This window comes from Strix uralensis, chromosome Z (genome assembly GCF_047716275.1).
Source record: "Strix uralensis isolate ZFMK-TIS-50842 chromosome Z, bStrUra1, whole genome shotgun sequence".
Taxonomy (NCBI): domain Eukaryota; kingdom Metazoa; phylum Chordata; class Aves; order Strigiformes; family Strigidae; genus Strix; species Strix uralensis.
In genome coordinates this window covers 37,647,286-37,662,044 of record NC_134012.1, presented here as the reverse complement: position 1 = coordinate 37,662,044, position 14,759 = coordinate 37,647,286, and the positions used below count along the sequence as shown (strand labels likewise).

The window sequence follows — 14,759 nt, the reverse complement described above, 5'->3', positions numbered from 1 at the left end:
TTAGTAAATTTTGCTGCATTCTGAGAAAAAGGAGAATTTACAGTATGTCTCTCCTGTCCAAACACTGCTGAGAACTAAAGACTTGTTTTTGAAGTGGATCTCATATGACTTCAGACTGGGTAATAACCCAGATACACTTGGTGAATTGATCTGAAGAAGGAACATGATTTAACCTGGCTAAACATCATCTCGTACACAATAAATGCAGCAGCTAGACAATATTAAAACCATCACTGAGCGCAGCTGTGCATTCTGGCTATCATTCATTAATGGACTTCAACCTCAGTTGCTGTAATACTAAATTTAATTGAAAAAATATTTTTTAACTCTTACAAGGTTAAGACTGTAGAATTCTTTTGGCTTCTTTCAGAAGGAATTTTCTACTCATAACGTAACGGTAGTCCTACTGAAAACCTCCTAGCTGTTCTGTGAACCAATGGAGAAGGGGAATGGGAACAGCAGAAAAGACAGTAGAGTGGTATTTTACACACAGACTTTTTAAACATAAAGAAAAATGTTACATCTTGACATGATTCCCTTCTGGAGGAATAGGTGGCTGTGATACACATCTTGTAGTGAACTTTCTCTGCTAGTCATGAATCCCCAAGGAAAAGCCCTGTGATTCCAGAGTCACTGCTCAGCTGGACAAAGCTGTCCTCTGAAAATGCAATATACTCTAGAAAACTAGCAAGATAAGAGAACTTTATGACACTGATATGCCTATTACTATCTGCAGAAAAAGAATCAATGACAATCAGAAAATGCACGTTCACAGATATAGACACACTAGTGTGATACTTTCATAAAAGTTCTTTCTAAGTCCATTTTCATCTTTATGTTTTGGGTTTTTTTTTTTCATTCTGGGTTTGTTCAAATTGACGTATGGTTGTCATCTTGAGATATTAACAGCCACATAACTTACAAGCTCTCAGAGCTTCTGGCACAGTAAATTTTGTTTTACATTTGTGTTTTCTTTTATTTTTAAAATTCATTTTAAAATAGCAAGCTTACTGCTGGACAAAGCACTGACTGGAAACGTCTATTTGCTAGAGGGGAAAAACCAAAAGCAAAGTTTTACTCATGTCAAGGAGAAAAAAAGCACTCTTGCTTCAAGTGACCTACTGCCTGAAGAGGGTGGGAAATAATGGGGAAAAAACAGGGAACAACAACATTTAAATCAAATTTCACTTCTGATCAGGGCCAGGGCAGGGGGGGGGGGCAAGTCAGAGAAGCATGTAATTTTAAACAGTGTTTCCTCTGAGACAAACATCCATTCATACCAAAACTCAGCATGGTTGGTGCACCAAGTCTATCACATAATCCTTGATTCAGAGAATAATTTAGGTTGGAAGGGACCTCTGGAGGTCACCTTGCCCAACCAACCCCACAAAAAGGAGGGCCAACTGGATTAGGCTACACAGGGACTATTTCACTTGCTTTGTAAAGGAGAAATGGTGACTTAATAACAGTTGTAAAATAGTAGATGCAAAAATTGTAACATTTCTTACTCTTTATGGTTGTTTGGGTTCACCCTTAGATATATGCAGGTATCAATAACCTCTTCCAATTAAAGTAAATTACAAGATTCCTCTCCTTTGGGGTGGATCATGAACCACAACACTTGCATAACAGCAGCTCTCAAGCCTTTAGGTTGTGGCTGGCATAGCTGATTGTTCCCTGTGATCACAGTGCTGCAGCCATCATCTTACAGCCTATGTGTTTTCTATCCTAAAACAATAGATCAAATGAGAAAAGGGTTTTTCTTCTTGATATTTTGAAATCAAGCCATATTAATCCTGCTCAAAACTTCTGGCACTCTGAAAAAATGACTTAAGCAGAACTGGGGTCTTCAAATAACCTAGAAAACACAGCTGGGAATCAGTCTCATTTAACACCTTTCTAAACAACTCCATCACATCTTAGCAGCCTTAACATCTGTTCCTAAGGTATGCACAACAGAAAAAAGGGTATCCCAGTACAACTGCAATTCTTATTAAAATAATCTAGTAGGTTCAGCAGAAATACAAACAAGATTCCTCAGTCTGTCACTGTACCAAAATCATCCTTTTGAATTATTTGTCTTCCTTTCTAGCTTTTTGGTAAAACCTTAAAACTGAATCCGTATATCCAGACAGTAAACAAGTCAACATATGGTATTCATTATCTGTTGTAGAGCAGCTCCACATCTTTCATGATGATTGCCCAAAATTCAGAATATCCTCAAACTACAATTAGGATAAAACCTATCAGAAACTTTCTAGAACATGTAATTGCAGCAAAACCCAACAGACACATCCTCTACTGCAGTGTTACACTTAACAGCCAGCTACAAAAACACCTGCAATTTGAAAAAAAAGAAAGGGCATACCACTGCTTCGCATAAGTGATTGTCCTGGTTTGAGTGAGTGGCAGGGTTTTTTGACAGCAGCAGAAGGGGCTACAGCAGTGGCCCCTGTGAGAAGCTTCCTGAAGCTCCACCAGCTTAAATCAGACCCGCCTCTGGCCAAGGCTGAGCCAATTAGTGATGGTGACCACGCCTCTGTGATAACCTATTTAAGAAGGAGAAACTAAGAGGAAGAGTTGAAGTTGTCAGGAGCTGTGAGGAGGACAACTATGCAAACACCGAGGTCAGAGGAAGGAAGGAGAAGGAAGTGGGGGAGATGCCAGAGCAGAGACTCCCCTGTATCCCGTGGTGAGATGGCAGGGCTGCCCCCTTGCCACCCATGGAGGGTCTACACTGGAGCAGATGCTGATTTGTGGCATGTGGGGGGCCTCACGCCGGGACAGGTGACTGCACCTGAAGAAGGCCAGGACCCTGTGGGAAGAAGCCCCTGCTGTTGTAGTTCAGCACTGGGAAGATTGCAACATGCGGGGGTGACCCACACGCCCGTGGGAGTGACCCATGTTGGAGCTGGTTTGTGGAGGACTGTCTCCTGTGAGAGGAGGACTGCACTGGAACAGGGGAGGAATGCCAGAAGTTCCACCCCAATCCCCGAGGTGGAAGAAGTGGCAGGACTGACCACATCTCCCATTCCCTGCCTTCTGCACCTCTGAGGGAAAGGAGGTAGAGATATCAGGAGCAAAGCTGAGCCTGGGAAGAAGGGAGGGATGGGGAAAGGGGTTTTCAAGATGTGGTAATGTTTCCCACAGTCCTACCCCATCTGTTAAGTGCTGTTGTTATTAGCGTCTGTATTAAGTTTATGTTCGTATTTTCTTCTCCTAATGAGTCTGCCTTTGGCCTGTGCCTTAATGGAGAAGGTCATCCCTCTCTGTCCTTATCTCAAGTTCCTGGGCCTTTTGCTTTTCACCTTCCCAGCACTGGTGGGGAAGGGAGGACTGAGCAGCTGCGTGGTGCTCAGTTGCCCTCTGAGCTCAAACCATCACAGGGCTACACAATGTGACTGACCAATATACCCCTACAATGGAAGAAGGCTCAGATGGGCAAAGGTGATGTGCCCATGAAGCTCAGAGAATAATGTGGGGTGGGACTGACCACAGCTGTTGCAAAGAAACTGACTCAACACAGAGAGGACCTTTGTTTTAGATATTATACAGCTATAAACAGTTGAGTGGATCAACTGATGGTGTAAATGTTTCTCCCCAGTTTGTTAAAAGAGTGTCCCTGAGTCAGTCAAATCAGCATATGGGGGAGTCTATGTGTGGCTCAGCCCAACAGAGTATAAAAACTAGACAGCCAACAGAAGAATTTTGAAGAGAGCAATGGGCTTGAGCTGGCTTCAAGCCATATATTCCTTACTGGCAACTGGGGACACTCAGCATTGTGACAGTGAGCATATTATAGAGACTGGTAATGGGAATCACAGTGGTATTATGATTGAACTGTATATTGCAATTACGATATTTTGCTAAGTGTAATTTATATTTGTATTGTGATTTCAGTATATTTTGTATCATACTGTTGAATCAGAAATTCTATGTAACAGTTATCTTCAAATAAGTCAATTTGATATTTACACATTACATCCTCCATGCGGAATATCTAAAATAACCTGTTCAGAGAGTATCAGACTCTTGACATACACTGTGATAACAAAAAATTACCCTGGCTGCCCTGTCATTTTTGTGGACAAACATGATCTAGGAATAAATTACAGTAAATAAAACCATCTTCTTTTCAAAACACATTTTGCCCAATACTCCAAAACCAGCTGACTTGACAACATGATAGTGCTGCAGAGGCAGAAGCGCTACTATTAATCCTGAGGATTAACAGCCAAATCACTCCTCAATGCCATTTCCACAGTAGAAAGTTTGGTCATGATTGTTCTGTCTACAGAGTATGTCCACATTCAAATGCAAAACGCTTACATTGGAATTTCAGCTACAAAAGGGGAATCCTTTTTGTGGACACAAGCAGTTTTCCAGTTTCTATTAACAGAGAAGCACTTTGAGCACAAGTTTCCTTAATTTATTTTGTGTCTGTAATGAATCCAACATGAAGTTGAAGACCAAATGGGAGAAGTAATATGCAAGTTAAAAGCCACTGTTAGTGTTTTAATTTACAAAGTTTAAGATAACATTTATTAAAATTATGTCATATTGTGTGCTCTGAAGAAAATAATATTTTCCTAAACTTAGAAAAAGTACTAACTTCTCCACCTAAAATACACTGATGAATTTAGTCTCACCGAAGCTATCGCTATACACCATTTCTTATAAAAAGTGCAATTGTACTAGCTATCTTACTAGCAAAACCAGAAGACAAGGTTAGAATTCTGTTCCAGCCTTGAGAAAAAACCCAAATGGCCAAAATACATGAAGTGGCAAAGCTTGGGAAAACAAAAATAAGGAGAAGAGAAGAAAACAACATGGTAACATGAACTAGACTACACTAGTATGCTACATATCCTAATCAAATGACAGAAAATGAAGTTGCCACTTTCCAAGATGAAAAGAGGTTGAGTGCAGAGGCAGGTACAGAAGGAGGAACTATTTGTGACTAGATGACCTTTAAAAGGTCCCTTCCAACTCAAACTATTCTATGATTTTATGATATAACATAATATATTCATAAGAAGAAAAATTAGGTTTACATTGCCACAATATCTTCGACATTTCCAGCTTTCAAAAACCAGAAATCACACCAGGGATGACGATGCATTGAAATGGATTTTGGTAGCTGACTTGAAAGTGGAGCTGATAACATGACTTGCATTCAGGGAGGGCATTAATGACACAATTCAGATGGGGGAAAAAAAAAAAAAAAGTAGCAGCAGCACTTCTAGGAGCAGTAGCAAGTAATTGGGGAAACAAGTAAAATGACAAACATTCTGACAGTGAGTGTTCATCAGACCAGTCAGACTGAACGCAGGCCAATAAGGTTCCTAAGTCAACTTATCTTACTCACTCATTCAATATGTGGAAAAACACTTACCCATATAGATTTCATCCTGGGAGCCTGGCAGCTCCCTTCAACAGTAAATCTGCACAGGTAAATCTGCACCTACACTATGGGCTTAAGAGTTCAAATAGAAATTATGATGTTAACTACATACAAGGTCAAGGATATAAAGTAAGGCAAAAAGAAAATTACGAGTAAATCAGATCCAAGAAAGTAAAACTGGCAGAAGCTTGTGCCCAGGAAGAAAGTAATGATCCTCCAGTAGTATCTCACCACACACCCACAATTTTAAGAACAGTTTTTAAGTGTACACTGTTTCAATAATATGCAGCTTTGTAATTCCTACTAACTGTTAGACTCACAACTACATAATTTGTTCTCACACAACTTTTCAGTTCATTATATTACTCTGCTATGCTGGTTTATTTCCAATTGATAAAACAAATGTAGACTGAGGGAATAAACAGCAAAAAAACCACTTCCACAGAAAGCTTGGAAAGGGGTTGTAAACACTATGCTTAGCATTTTCATACTTGAATGTCTCTTGGCTTGCATACAGTACTTGGTAACATGAAATCAATTAGATGCCGGGATAAATGGCCTCATAGGAAGTACACGGCTTCTGTTGAAATCACTGGAAAAATAATCAAAATATTTGCCCAGAGATAGGAAATGTGGCCTGGCAAGAACTGTGTGTGTTTTACATTTTTGATGTGCAAGTCACTGTGCTCTATTCATTAAAGGCTTTTTGTTATACCCACCAAAAGAATATGAGAGGGTGGGGGAGAATGCTAGCCCTTCTTCTAAGTCCCACAAAAGCTAAGCTAATACTCTTAATGCTATTCATGTAGAACCTACTTTGGGTAAAGCCATTACATTTACACAACGCAATTACTGCAGGCAACAAAATGGAAAACTGCTCTTTCACAACATTCAACCAAAAAAATGAAAATCTATGTTACAGCACATTTTATTATAGTATTACTTTTACCCCAGCCTTTCTGAGACTCTCAGAGCTTTGAGAAAGCCTCATGGTGTATAGGGTTCCATCATCAACTATGTCAACCCTATACATACGAAAACATTATTCGTTATACTAGTGCAATTGACTGAAAATTAGGTGCTCACTAAAATCCTGTACCTAAGCAGCTGCACATGGAAAAGCTGAGATTAAATCCCTTTCCCATGGTTATCTATTGAGACAGCAGCAAAGAGAGAAAGCAGCAAAACAAAACCCTCTGACCAACCTCTATTTACGCCCTTTAAGGTTTCTGCACTACAAACTAGAGTCTAAATACTAAATAAGGGATAGGCTGCTTTATTTAAACCAAATGGCTACCCAGTTTACCAAACCACTACAGAATTCTCTATTAAAGTTTTGGTATACCTAGGTGGCAAATTTGATCGCCCAGAACATTACACTGGCATGAAGTTAGGAAAACAAATCAAGCTGAGGAGGGTCTGTAAGAATTAGGACAGGAAAAATTAGTACCTGTCCACAAAGTGATTATTTCCTTCCCTCCTTCCATCCTAAGTACTGGGAGTGGTCTCAGCTTTCCACTTCTCACTTCCTAGCAGGTACACTATGTGAATGAGACCCAGCTGGGCAGGCCAGTAAGAAGGTATCAAAAATAAGATTATTTACATACTTTTCAGCCAGGGTTATGTGCCAGACAGCTGTTCTTTTCAAATCTCAAGCAAAAATGCATGAAAGGATGTCTTTGAAACAAATTGCAATGCCAGCCTAATATTCCAAGCCATGCACTGCTGTAGTAGAAGTTCATACTACAATTTCCAGGAACAATTAACTGATGTTGGAAGAGAGATATTAAATTTCTCAGAAGAAAAAAGAAGTTCTGCAACAATCCAATGTACTCTTAAAAAAAAAAAAAGTGGACTAGGAAAAAGTCCATAATCCACAAGCAAAACATGAGACACAGGGACAAGCCAATTTGATCTTACCTCAGCCTCACAAAGTGCCTGAAGACCCTGTAACACTATGGCAGCAGGTGAAGCTTGATCAGGTTTTGTGCATTCATTTAATACCTGGCAAATTGCAGCCAACATATCTGCTCCATGCTGGTATGGCCTAAAGGAAAAAAACCATGAAGATACAAGGCAATAATCATGCATACACACAAGTTCTATTCTATACACAAAAATTCATTAAGTACTGGTTCTGTTTAAGTGGCAAATAAAACAAACTAAAACTGGGAGGGGAAAAAGATCCAAGGATGTGATAGACGTTGACTGACATGGTGACATGGAGAATTAAATCAGCAGGCATCAAGTTCCAAATAGAAGATGACCAATTGGTTAAGCTATGGAAGTTTTTGTCCGAGGATGTTGTGTACACAAAAAGATTACATCATTCAAGAAATGACTGAGAAGGAAAATCCAGGTGTGCTATTAAAGACACTATTTGCTTCCTTGTTGTGGTTTCCTGTAACTACTCACTACTGTGTATTACTGGAGACTCTGGCAGCAAAAGACTTTTGGCCCTCTTACACACCAGACAGGAACATTTTTCCAAATTTTTTGCTGCTGCAGTGTCATATGACTCTCCTTCAATGACTGCATGGGCTGCTTGTTTGATTTCCAGTCTTTTAGTACCCATTCAGTTTTATTGGGTGGTGGTGAGGGAGGTGTCAACTGCTGATTCAGCAGTTCTTCATACTGTTTCTGCAAGAACTTGGGGTAAACAGAACCTGGCTAGGTGATTTATACGCACGGAACATTCAGGCTTCCTCTATTTTCTCTCATTTTCTTCTAAATAATTTCTAAATGAATGAAGAACGTGCATACACCTGCTCTCTAAGTACACCATTTACTTGGCAAAAAGAATACTACAGTGGCATTGAGATTATCTCTTGCTTTTCACTTTTTTAAAATTTCTTGAAAAATGCTGTTTGGCAAAATTAAAGAAGGATGAAGAGGTAAAGGAAAGGGTATTTTCTTTAAGAATTTTTGTTCAGTTGATGATTGCAAGATACATGAATCTTCCCAGATGTTCGTAACTAACCTTCAAGAAGGAAGTGGAAAGTGGAACCCAAAAGACAGGTGAGAAAGAGAAAAGATGGTATTGTGCACATAAAACCAGGAAGTAACTGATAATGTAACAGGAACTGTAAATTATTACCAAGTCCTGATATTCATGGATTGTTATAGCTGGAAAAGATCAATATATCATCCAGTTAGACTTGCACAACTGTGTTCTGTGCTCAGTATTGTATGTGAATAAAGACCAGTAATTTGCATGTGACAAAACACACTTTTCAGAAAAGCCCCAATCCTTCTTTGAATAGATCAAAAGATAGATCCTTAGTTGTTTCTTCTAATGTTTCATCACTCTCTTTTTATAATTTGGCAGTGGTAAGCTTTAAGTTTCTACTCTGGATCAGTATAGGGTGCATGTTTTGTTTCAGGATGAAGACATTCTAATTTTAACATGATTTCTATATGCTTTCTATTAGTTATAATATAAACCCCAAAACTTACTAGCTGCTGAGATTAGCAGTGCCTGAGTCAGTATCTCACACAACTAGAAAAATATTACCCACAATTAATACAACAGAATAGGTAAAAATAATTATGCAGTTTTTCTGAGAAAAAAATGTTTTCTCTCACAAAGACATAAGATGAATAACACTTGAGCTTACCTCTGCCTACATATGTCTCTTATACAAGCAGCTTTAGCAATCAGCTTTTCCCACTGATCATCTTTGTCAGCAGACAAAGAAGGCATATCAGACACTGCCAAGAACTTCTGCAATTCAGGGTAAATACGATCCTAGAAAGGATTTAATTTAAAAATTATCATCACACCTTCAAAGGCTGGTGACAGGATTTTCAATTGCTAGCACTTTTACATGACTTCTAAATACCACTTTGATTGAATACCGTACTTTGCTTTTCCTCATTATTGGAATCTAATGCTGCACTGAGATCTAACTGGCTTTGTCAGACCAAATCTCTATTGTTACTTTATAAACAGAGAAGCAAATTATTGCCATGTAACTAAGGTATTGCTCTTACTGCACATCATGAAAAGCAGAAAACTTTCCTTCAAACATTTGTTTCCCTAATTTCAGTCTGAGACCTGATGAAATGAAAAGCATGTTTCATGGAAGACAGTACTATTGAAATTTTTCACTAAAACAGAATCAATAAAAGCATCACTTCTACCATTTACTTTGTACCACTGATAATGAGATACTACTCTAATGAATGTTGCAAAATTAATTTCCTTCCTTGGTTAGAGGTAATGAAGTTGTTCAACTACACTTTAGTGACACTACAAAAATTTTCTAACCTGTCTTTCCCATAAGGATGTCATCAGTCGCAAAGTAATTGCTTGAAGCTTTGGTGTGCTCCCCAGCATCTGTATGGCACATAGAATCTGAGCTACACAAACCTGGAAGAAAGTTTTTAACCAAATGTCACTGCTATTTTTCATGTCCAAGAACAAAACCTCATCTAAAAATCATTATTTTACAACCAAGTACAACAAGGAGATAACTGCCCAACTGCAATGTCAGAAAAAAACTGCAAGTCATTTTCTGAAGAACTTTAGTGCATAACAAGTCCAAGAACATCTTCTTATGATATATATATAATGATGATACAGTGCAGACCAAGCATAATCTACATTTCACTCTTTAAAATAAATGTCATAGACCATCCAAAATAGAAAGTTATGCTGAAGGTTACAAATCACTTATTTTAAGCAAGCTATGCATTGCTCAGTTTAAATTTTTTTTAATAAATGACCTCTTATTGATAGTCTTTGTTTTACTAAACATTTTTCATTCTGACCTTGTGTACACCCAGCGTAGGCAATGTATACAATATATCCCTGTAAAGTGCAGGCTCCAAAGGTCTTCCCAATCTAAATATCAGAACTGGGATCAGATTTGGGACCTAAAATAAAACAAAGACAGGAAATAAACTTGGAACTAGGTTGCCAACATGGTATCTTACATAAGACACTGAACTTGTCAGAACATATTAGAAACTCCTACCTTTCTGCATTTTTTCTGCTAACAGGATACAGAAAGTTCTAAAGTCTGTAATTTCATAGGACTTACAATTCACTTCTTTTTAAGTTATCATCTTAAAAGCACCTCATTATGCACGTTCAGCTGTAACCACTGCAATAATCTAATTTCCACAATAAGTTCATTTTTACTTTAAATTCCATTACAGGCACACTGAAAAAAACCACGTAATTGAAACTGATGATCTAGACGAGGGGATCGAGAGCACCCTCAGTAAGTTTGCAGATGACACCAAGTTGGGTGGGAGTGTTGATCTGCTCGAGGGTAGGGAGGCTCTGCAGAGAGACCTGGACAGGCTGGAGCGATGGGCTGAGGCCAACTGTAGGAGTTTCAATAAGGCCAAATGCCGGGTGCTGCACTTGGGCCACAACAACCCCCAGCAGCGCTACAGGCTTGGGGAGGAGTGGCTGGAGAGCTGCCAGTCAGAGAGGGACCTGGGGGTGTTGATTGACAGCCAGCTGAACATGAGCCAGCAGTGTGCCCAGGTGGCCAAGAAGGCCAATGCCATCCTGGCTTGTGTCTGAAATAGCGTGGCCAGCAGGGACAGGGAAGTGATCTTACCCCTGTACTCGGCACTGGTGAGGCCGCACCTCGATTCCTGTGTTCAGTTTTGGGCCCCTCACTACAAAAAGGACATTGAATGACTCGAGAGTGTCCAGAGAAGGGCAACGAAGCTGGTGCAGGGTCTGGAGCACATGTCGTACGAGGAGCGGCTGAGGGAACTGGGGGTGTTTAGTCTGGAGAAGAGGAGGCTGAGGGGAGACCTCATCACCCTCTACAGCTACCTGAAAGGAGGTTGCAGAGAGCTGGGGATGAGTCTCTTTAACCAAGTAACAAGAGATAGGACAAGAGGGAATGGCCTCAAGTTGCGCCAGGGAAGGTTTAGACTAGATATTAGGAAGCATTTCTTTACTGAACGGGTCGTTAGGTGTTGGAATGGGCTGCCCAGGGAGGTGGTGGAGTCCCCATCCCTGGAGGTGTTCAAGAGGCGGGTTGACATAGCGCTGAGGGATATGGTGTAGTTGGGAACTGTCAGTGTTGGGTTAATGGTTGGACTAGATGATCTCCAAGGTCTTTTCCAACCTAGATGATTCTGTGATTCTGTGAAAATGGTACATTAAAATACATACCAATCATATTCCAACTCAGTTCTGTCATTACTGAGGAATTCTGATGATGCTACTATCATATCCCACAAACCTGTCACATAACACAGTATCACTTACGGTACAAAACTTCCAGAGAGCTGCCCCTGAAGTGACAACAAAGGAAAGGAGATGTACTTACCTCCATTCCCCTTTTAGTTAGATCAGATTTTCAGTATTTTCATACCTGCAGGTCCCTTCAGTTTCTTCTTGGGCACATTCGTATCACTATGTTGTAAAATTAAATCTACTCATGATGGCCTTGTTCTTTTGCCCACTTGATTTTATGGATACTTAGAAGTAATTACACAGCCCTGGTTTACATTCTGCCTTTATACAGTAGTAATGATTTTCACTGAGCCATATGGGTTAGTCTTCCATACGTAAAACTTGTATTAAAAGAAGATGTCATTCCGAAGAACAGAAAAGCTAATTAGGAAATTCAATATTTAGCAGTAGCAAGTGGAACAACTATTTTTCTGAGTCTTCTGGCTTTCATAAAATTATTTTTCTTACATGGTAAACAGGGTATAGAGTTCTACATTTCACTTTTAGTGTTTACCTCTGGAGTGAGTCACCCTTGGAAGAAGTGTTTTTCCTCCTTAACCTCAAATTACTCTGACTATAAAACTCTTCAATAAGTCCAAGATTGGAAGCTTAAAGTAGAACAAATGTGTATTAAATCCAATACATACTGGGCTGAGCTAAAAGACTGAGCTACTCTCAAACCCGATGTTTACAAGATTGGATCCAATCTTTAATTCAATCTATAATTCAACAATCTTACATCTCTGAAAATTTATTCTGGTAGAGCTGCCTCTTTATATATTTATGTATAAACCACCCACATATATACATCAGTTGTTTATACATACAGAGGTTCAAAAAAAAAAAAAAAAAGGAAAATTATGCTACAACATTCTCTCAACATGCATTTTTACATGAGCAGCTGTCTTCAAATGAAAAAATTTTCACTGTACAAAGATCTGTCTCAGTCTACAGAAACTACAGAGCAAGAATTACATATAAAAAAACCAAGAGTTCTGTGATTTTGCATACTTCTCTCTGTAGTTACTGATTCCAAATTACAGACCCAAAAAAATGCCATTTGTTCTACAGACACCATTATCTTTACAGTTAAGCATTCCAAAAACAAGAACTTTGTTCTGGAATCTATATTTAATATCTAAGGAATTAACTACAATACATAAATTTTTTTCACTTTTCCAAATACCAAAATTAAATAGAATAAATCCCTTTATAAACCAAAATTTACCCACGTTTTTGACTAACTAGTCTCCTTCCCTCTCTCTATTTCCTAAGGCTGTTGTCTACCATCTGTAGAGGCAGTCATCATCCCATCACCTGCCAAAACAGAAGACTGGCTTTACTGTAAATCTTTCAAAGCAAAATCAATAAAAGTGGCTGAGAATTTAAGGTAGCATCCATTTGAGCAACTTTCACACCCAGGAGTACTTTCAATACAAGTTTAACAGCGCCTTGCTTCCCACCTGTTCATTCCAAACTGAAAGCATCATCTTAGGTAGCACCCTCCATCTCCTTTCTTTCAGACCTTTGCACTGAAGATAAATTAGGCAGTTTTCCAGCTTTTGTTGTGCATTGGTTTTGGCTGAGATAGAGTTAAGTTTCTTCATAATAGCTAGTATGGGGCTATGATTTTTATCTGTGACCAAAATAGTGTTGATAACACAGGGATGTTTTAGCTATTGCTGAGCCACATTCACACAGCATCAAAGCCTTCTCTGCTTCTCACACCACTCCACCAGCAAGTTGGCTGCAGGTGCATAAGAAGCTGGGAGGGGACACAGGCAGGACAGATGACCCAAACTGACCATATCATGTTGTGCTCAGCAATACAAAGCTGTGGGAAGAAGGAGGAAGGGGGAACCTTCAGAGTGATGGTGTTTGTCTTCCCAAGTCACCATTATGTGTGATGGAGCCCTGCTTTCCTGGAGATGGCTGAACACCTGCCTGTCAATGGGAAGTGGTGAATGAATTCCTTCTTTAGCTTTGGTTGCTCCTGTGGCTTTTGCTTTCCCTGTTAAAACTGTCTTTATCTCAGCCTGTGAGTTTTCTCACTTTTACCCTTCCGACTCTCTCCCCATCCCACCAGGGAGGAGTGAGTGAGCAGCTGTGTGGGGCTCAGCTGCCCGCCAGGGTTAAAGCACAACATGTACAAATTAATTTTTTTTAACTTATCTTTTACATAAAACTACATGGCAGATGAGCAAAACAGAAGTAAGGTATCAGACATACTGATGAGGCAGAATCTGTCAAGCTAAAACTTCATATGAAGCAGAAATATTTCAAAGAGAACATTCAACCCTTCAATTATATACACATAATGACTACATAAAAGCTGTAGGAGCAAGACTTCTTCCATTAGATGAATTAAAAATTTTTATACATAGAAAATGTAAATTGCAAATGGGTTACTTAAACATCCTTATGCCTTACAGATATCATAAGACTGTTAGATTTACATGAATAGAAGACTGGAAATCTGTACAGATGCTTTTATAGGAATCTCAGCTGCAACTGTAGGTTTCAAAAGCAAATGTTTAATAAAATGCATCAATGAATTTTCAGGATTTCAGAGATAATTAAGTGGAAGTTTTACCTAACTGTGACTATCTTGTAGCATAGATCAGCATAATGGTGGCAGTGAGAATAGTTTATCTGAATACGCAAAGCTTTAAGTAACAAATTTAGCTTTTCACCTCAAGCATTCCTCTTGCTTTGCTTTTTTTCAGGGTTTTTGATTTTGCTTCTTCACTCCCAAAAGCTCAATCTATAATAAACACTAGTATTACCTTAAAGGTATGGGTAAAACAGGTGGTCCAAGAATTATTCACTAAAATTTGGTTTTGTATCAGTGCCCTGCCCCAGTGTGAACACTCCCAGACAGCATTCTTAACTGACACTCTCCCAGGCCAACCTAACAACCTTGTCGCAGCAGACCAAAGTAGCCCAGACAGTCGTAGGCAGAGATAATTTTGACGTATTTCTAAATTACCATTCACTGTATGAAGTCACACCAATTTTGCAACAATTCAAGGTAGGTTACGAGATGGATACCACTCCTATTTAAGTGGCCATAAACCTGACTTTCACAACAGCGGTGGTTCTTTGCAAGCTGCTCTGAAATTACCAATCTATTCTTCTCTCATCAAA

General features: G+C 39.2%; 1 protein-coding gene across 7 annotated transcripts in view; it reads right to left on the bottom strand.

Moving 5' to 3' along the window:
- Nucleotides 1–14,759, bottom strand: part of FOCAD (focadhesin) — a 132,820-nt gene that overhangs the window by 69,806 nt on the left and 48,255 nt on the right. For all 7 annotated transcript variants that reach the window (XR_012627224.1, XR_012627225.1, XM_074857087.1 and 4 more), the window contains 4 exons: nt 10,178–10,282; nt 9,675–9,776; nt 9,022–9,152; nt 7,325–7,451 (listed from right to left, as the gene is read on the bottom strand). Coding sequence is in view for 5 of the 7 variants with exons in the window: in XM_074857087.1 (XP_074713188.1) it covers nt 7,325–7,451; nt 9,022–9,152; nt 9,675–9,776; nt 10,178–10,282 (465 nt within the window). In the remaining 2 variants the exon portion in view is untranslated. The remainder of the gene's footprint in view (nt 1–7,324; nt 7,452–9,021; nt 9,153–9,674; nt 9,777–10,177; nt 10,283–14,759) is intronic.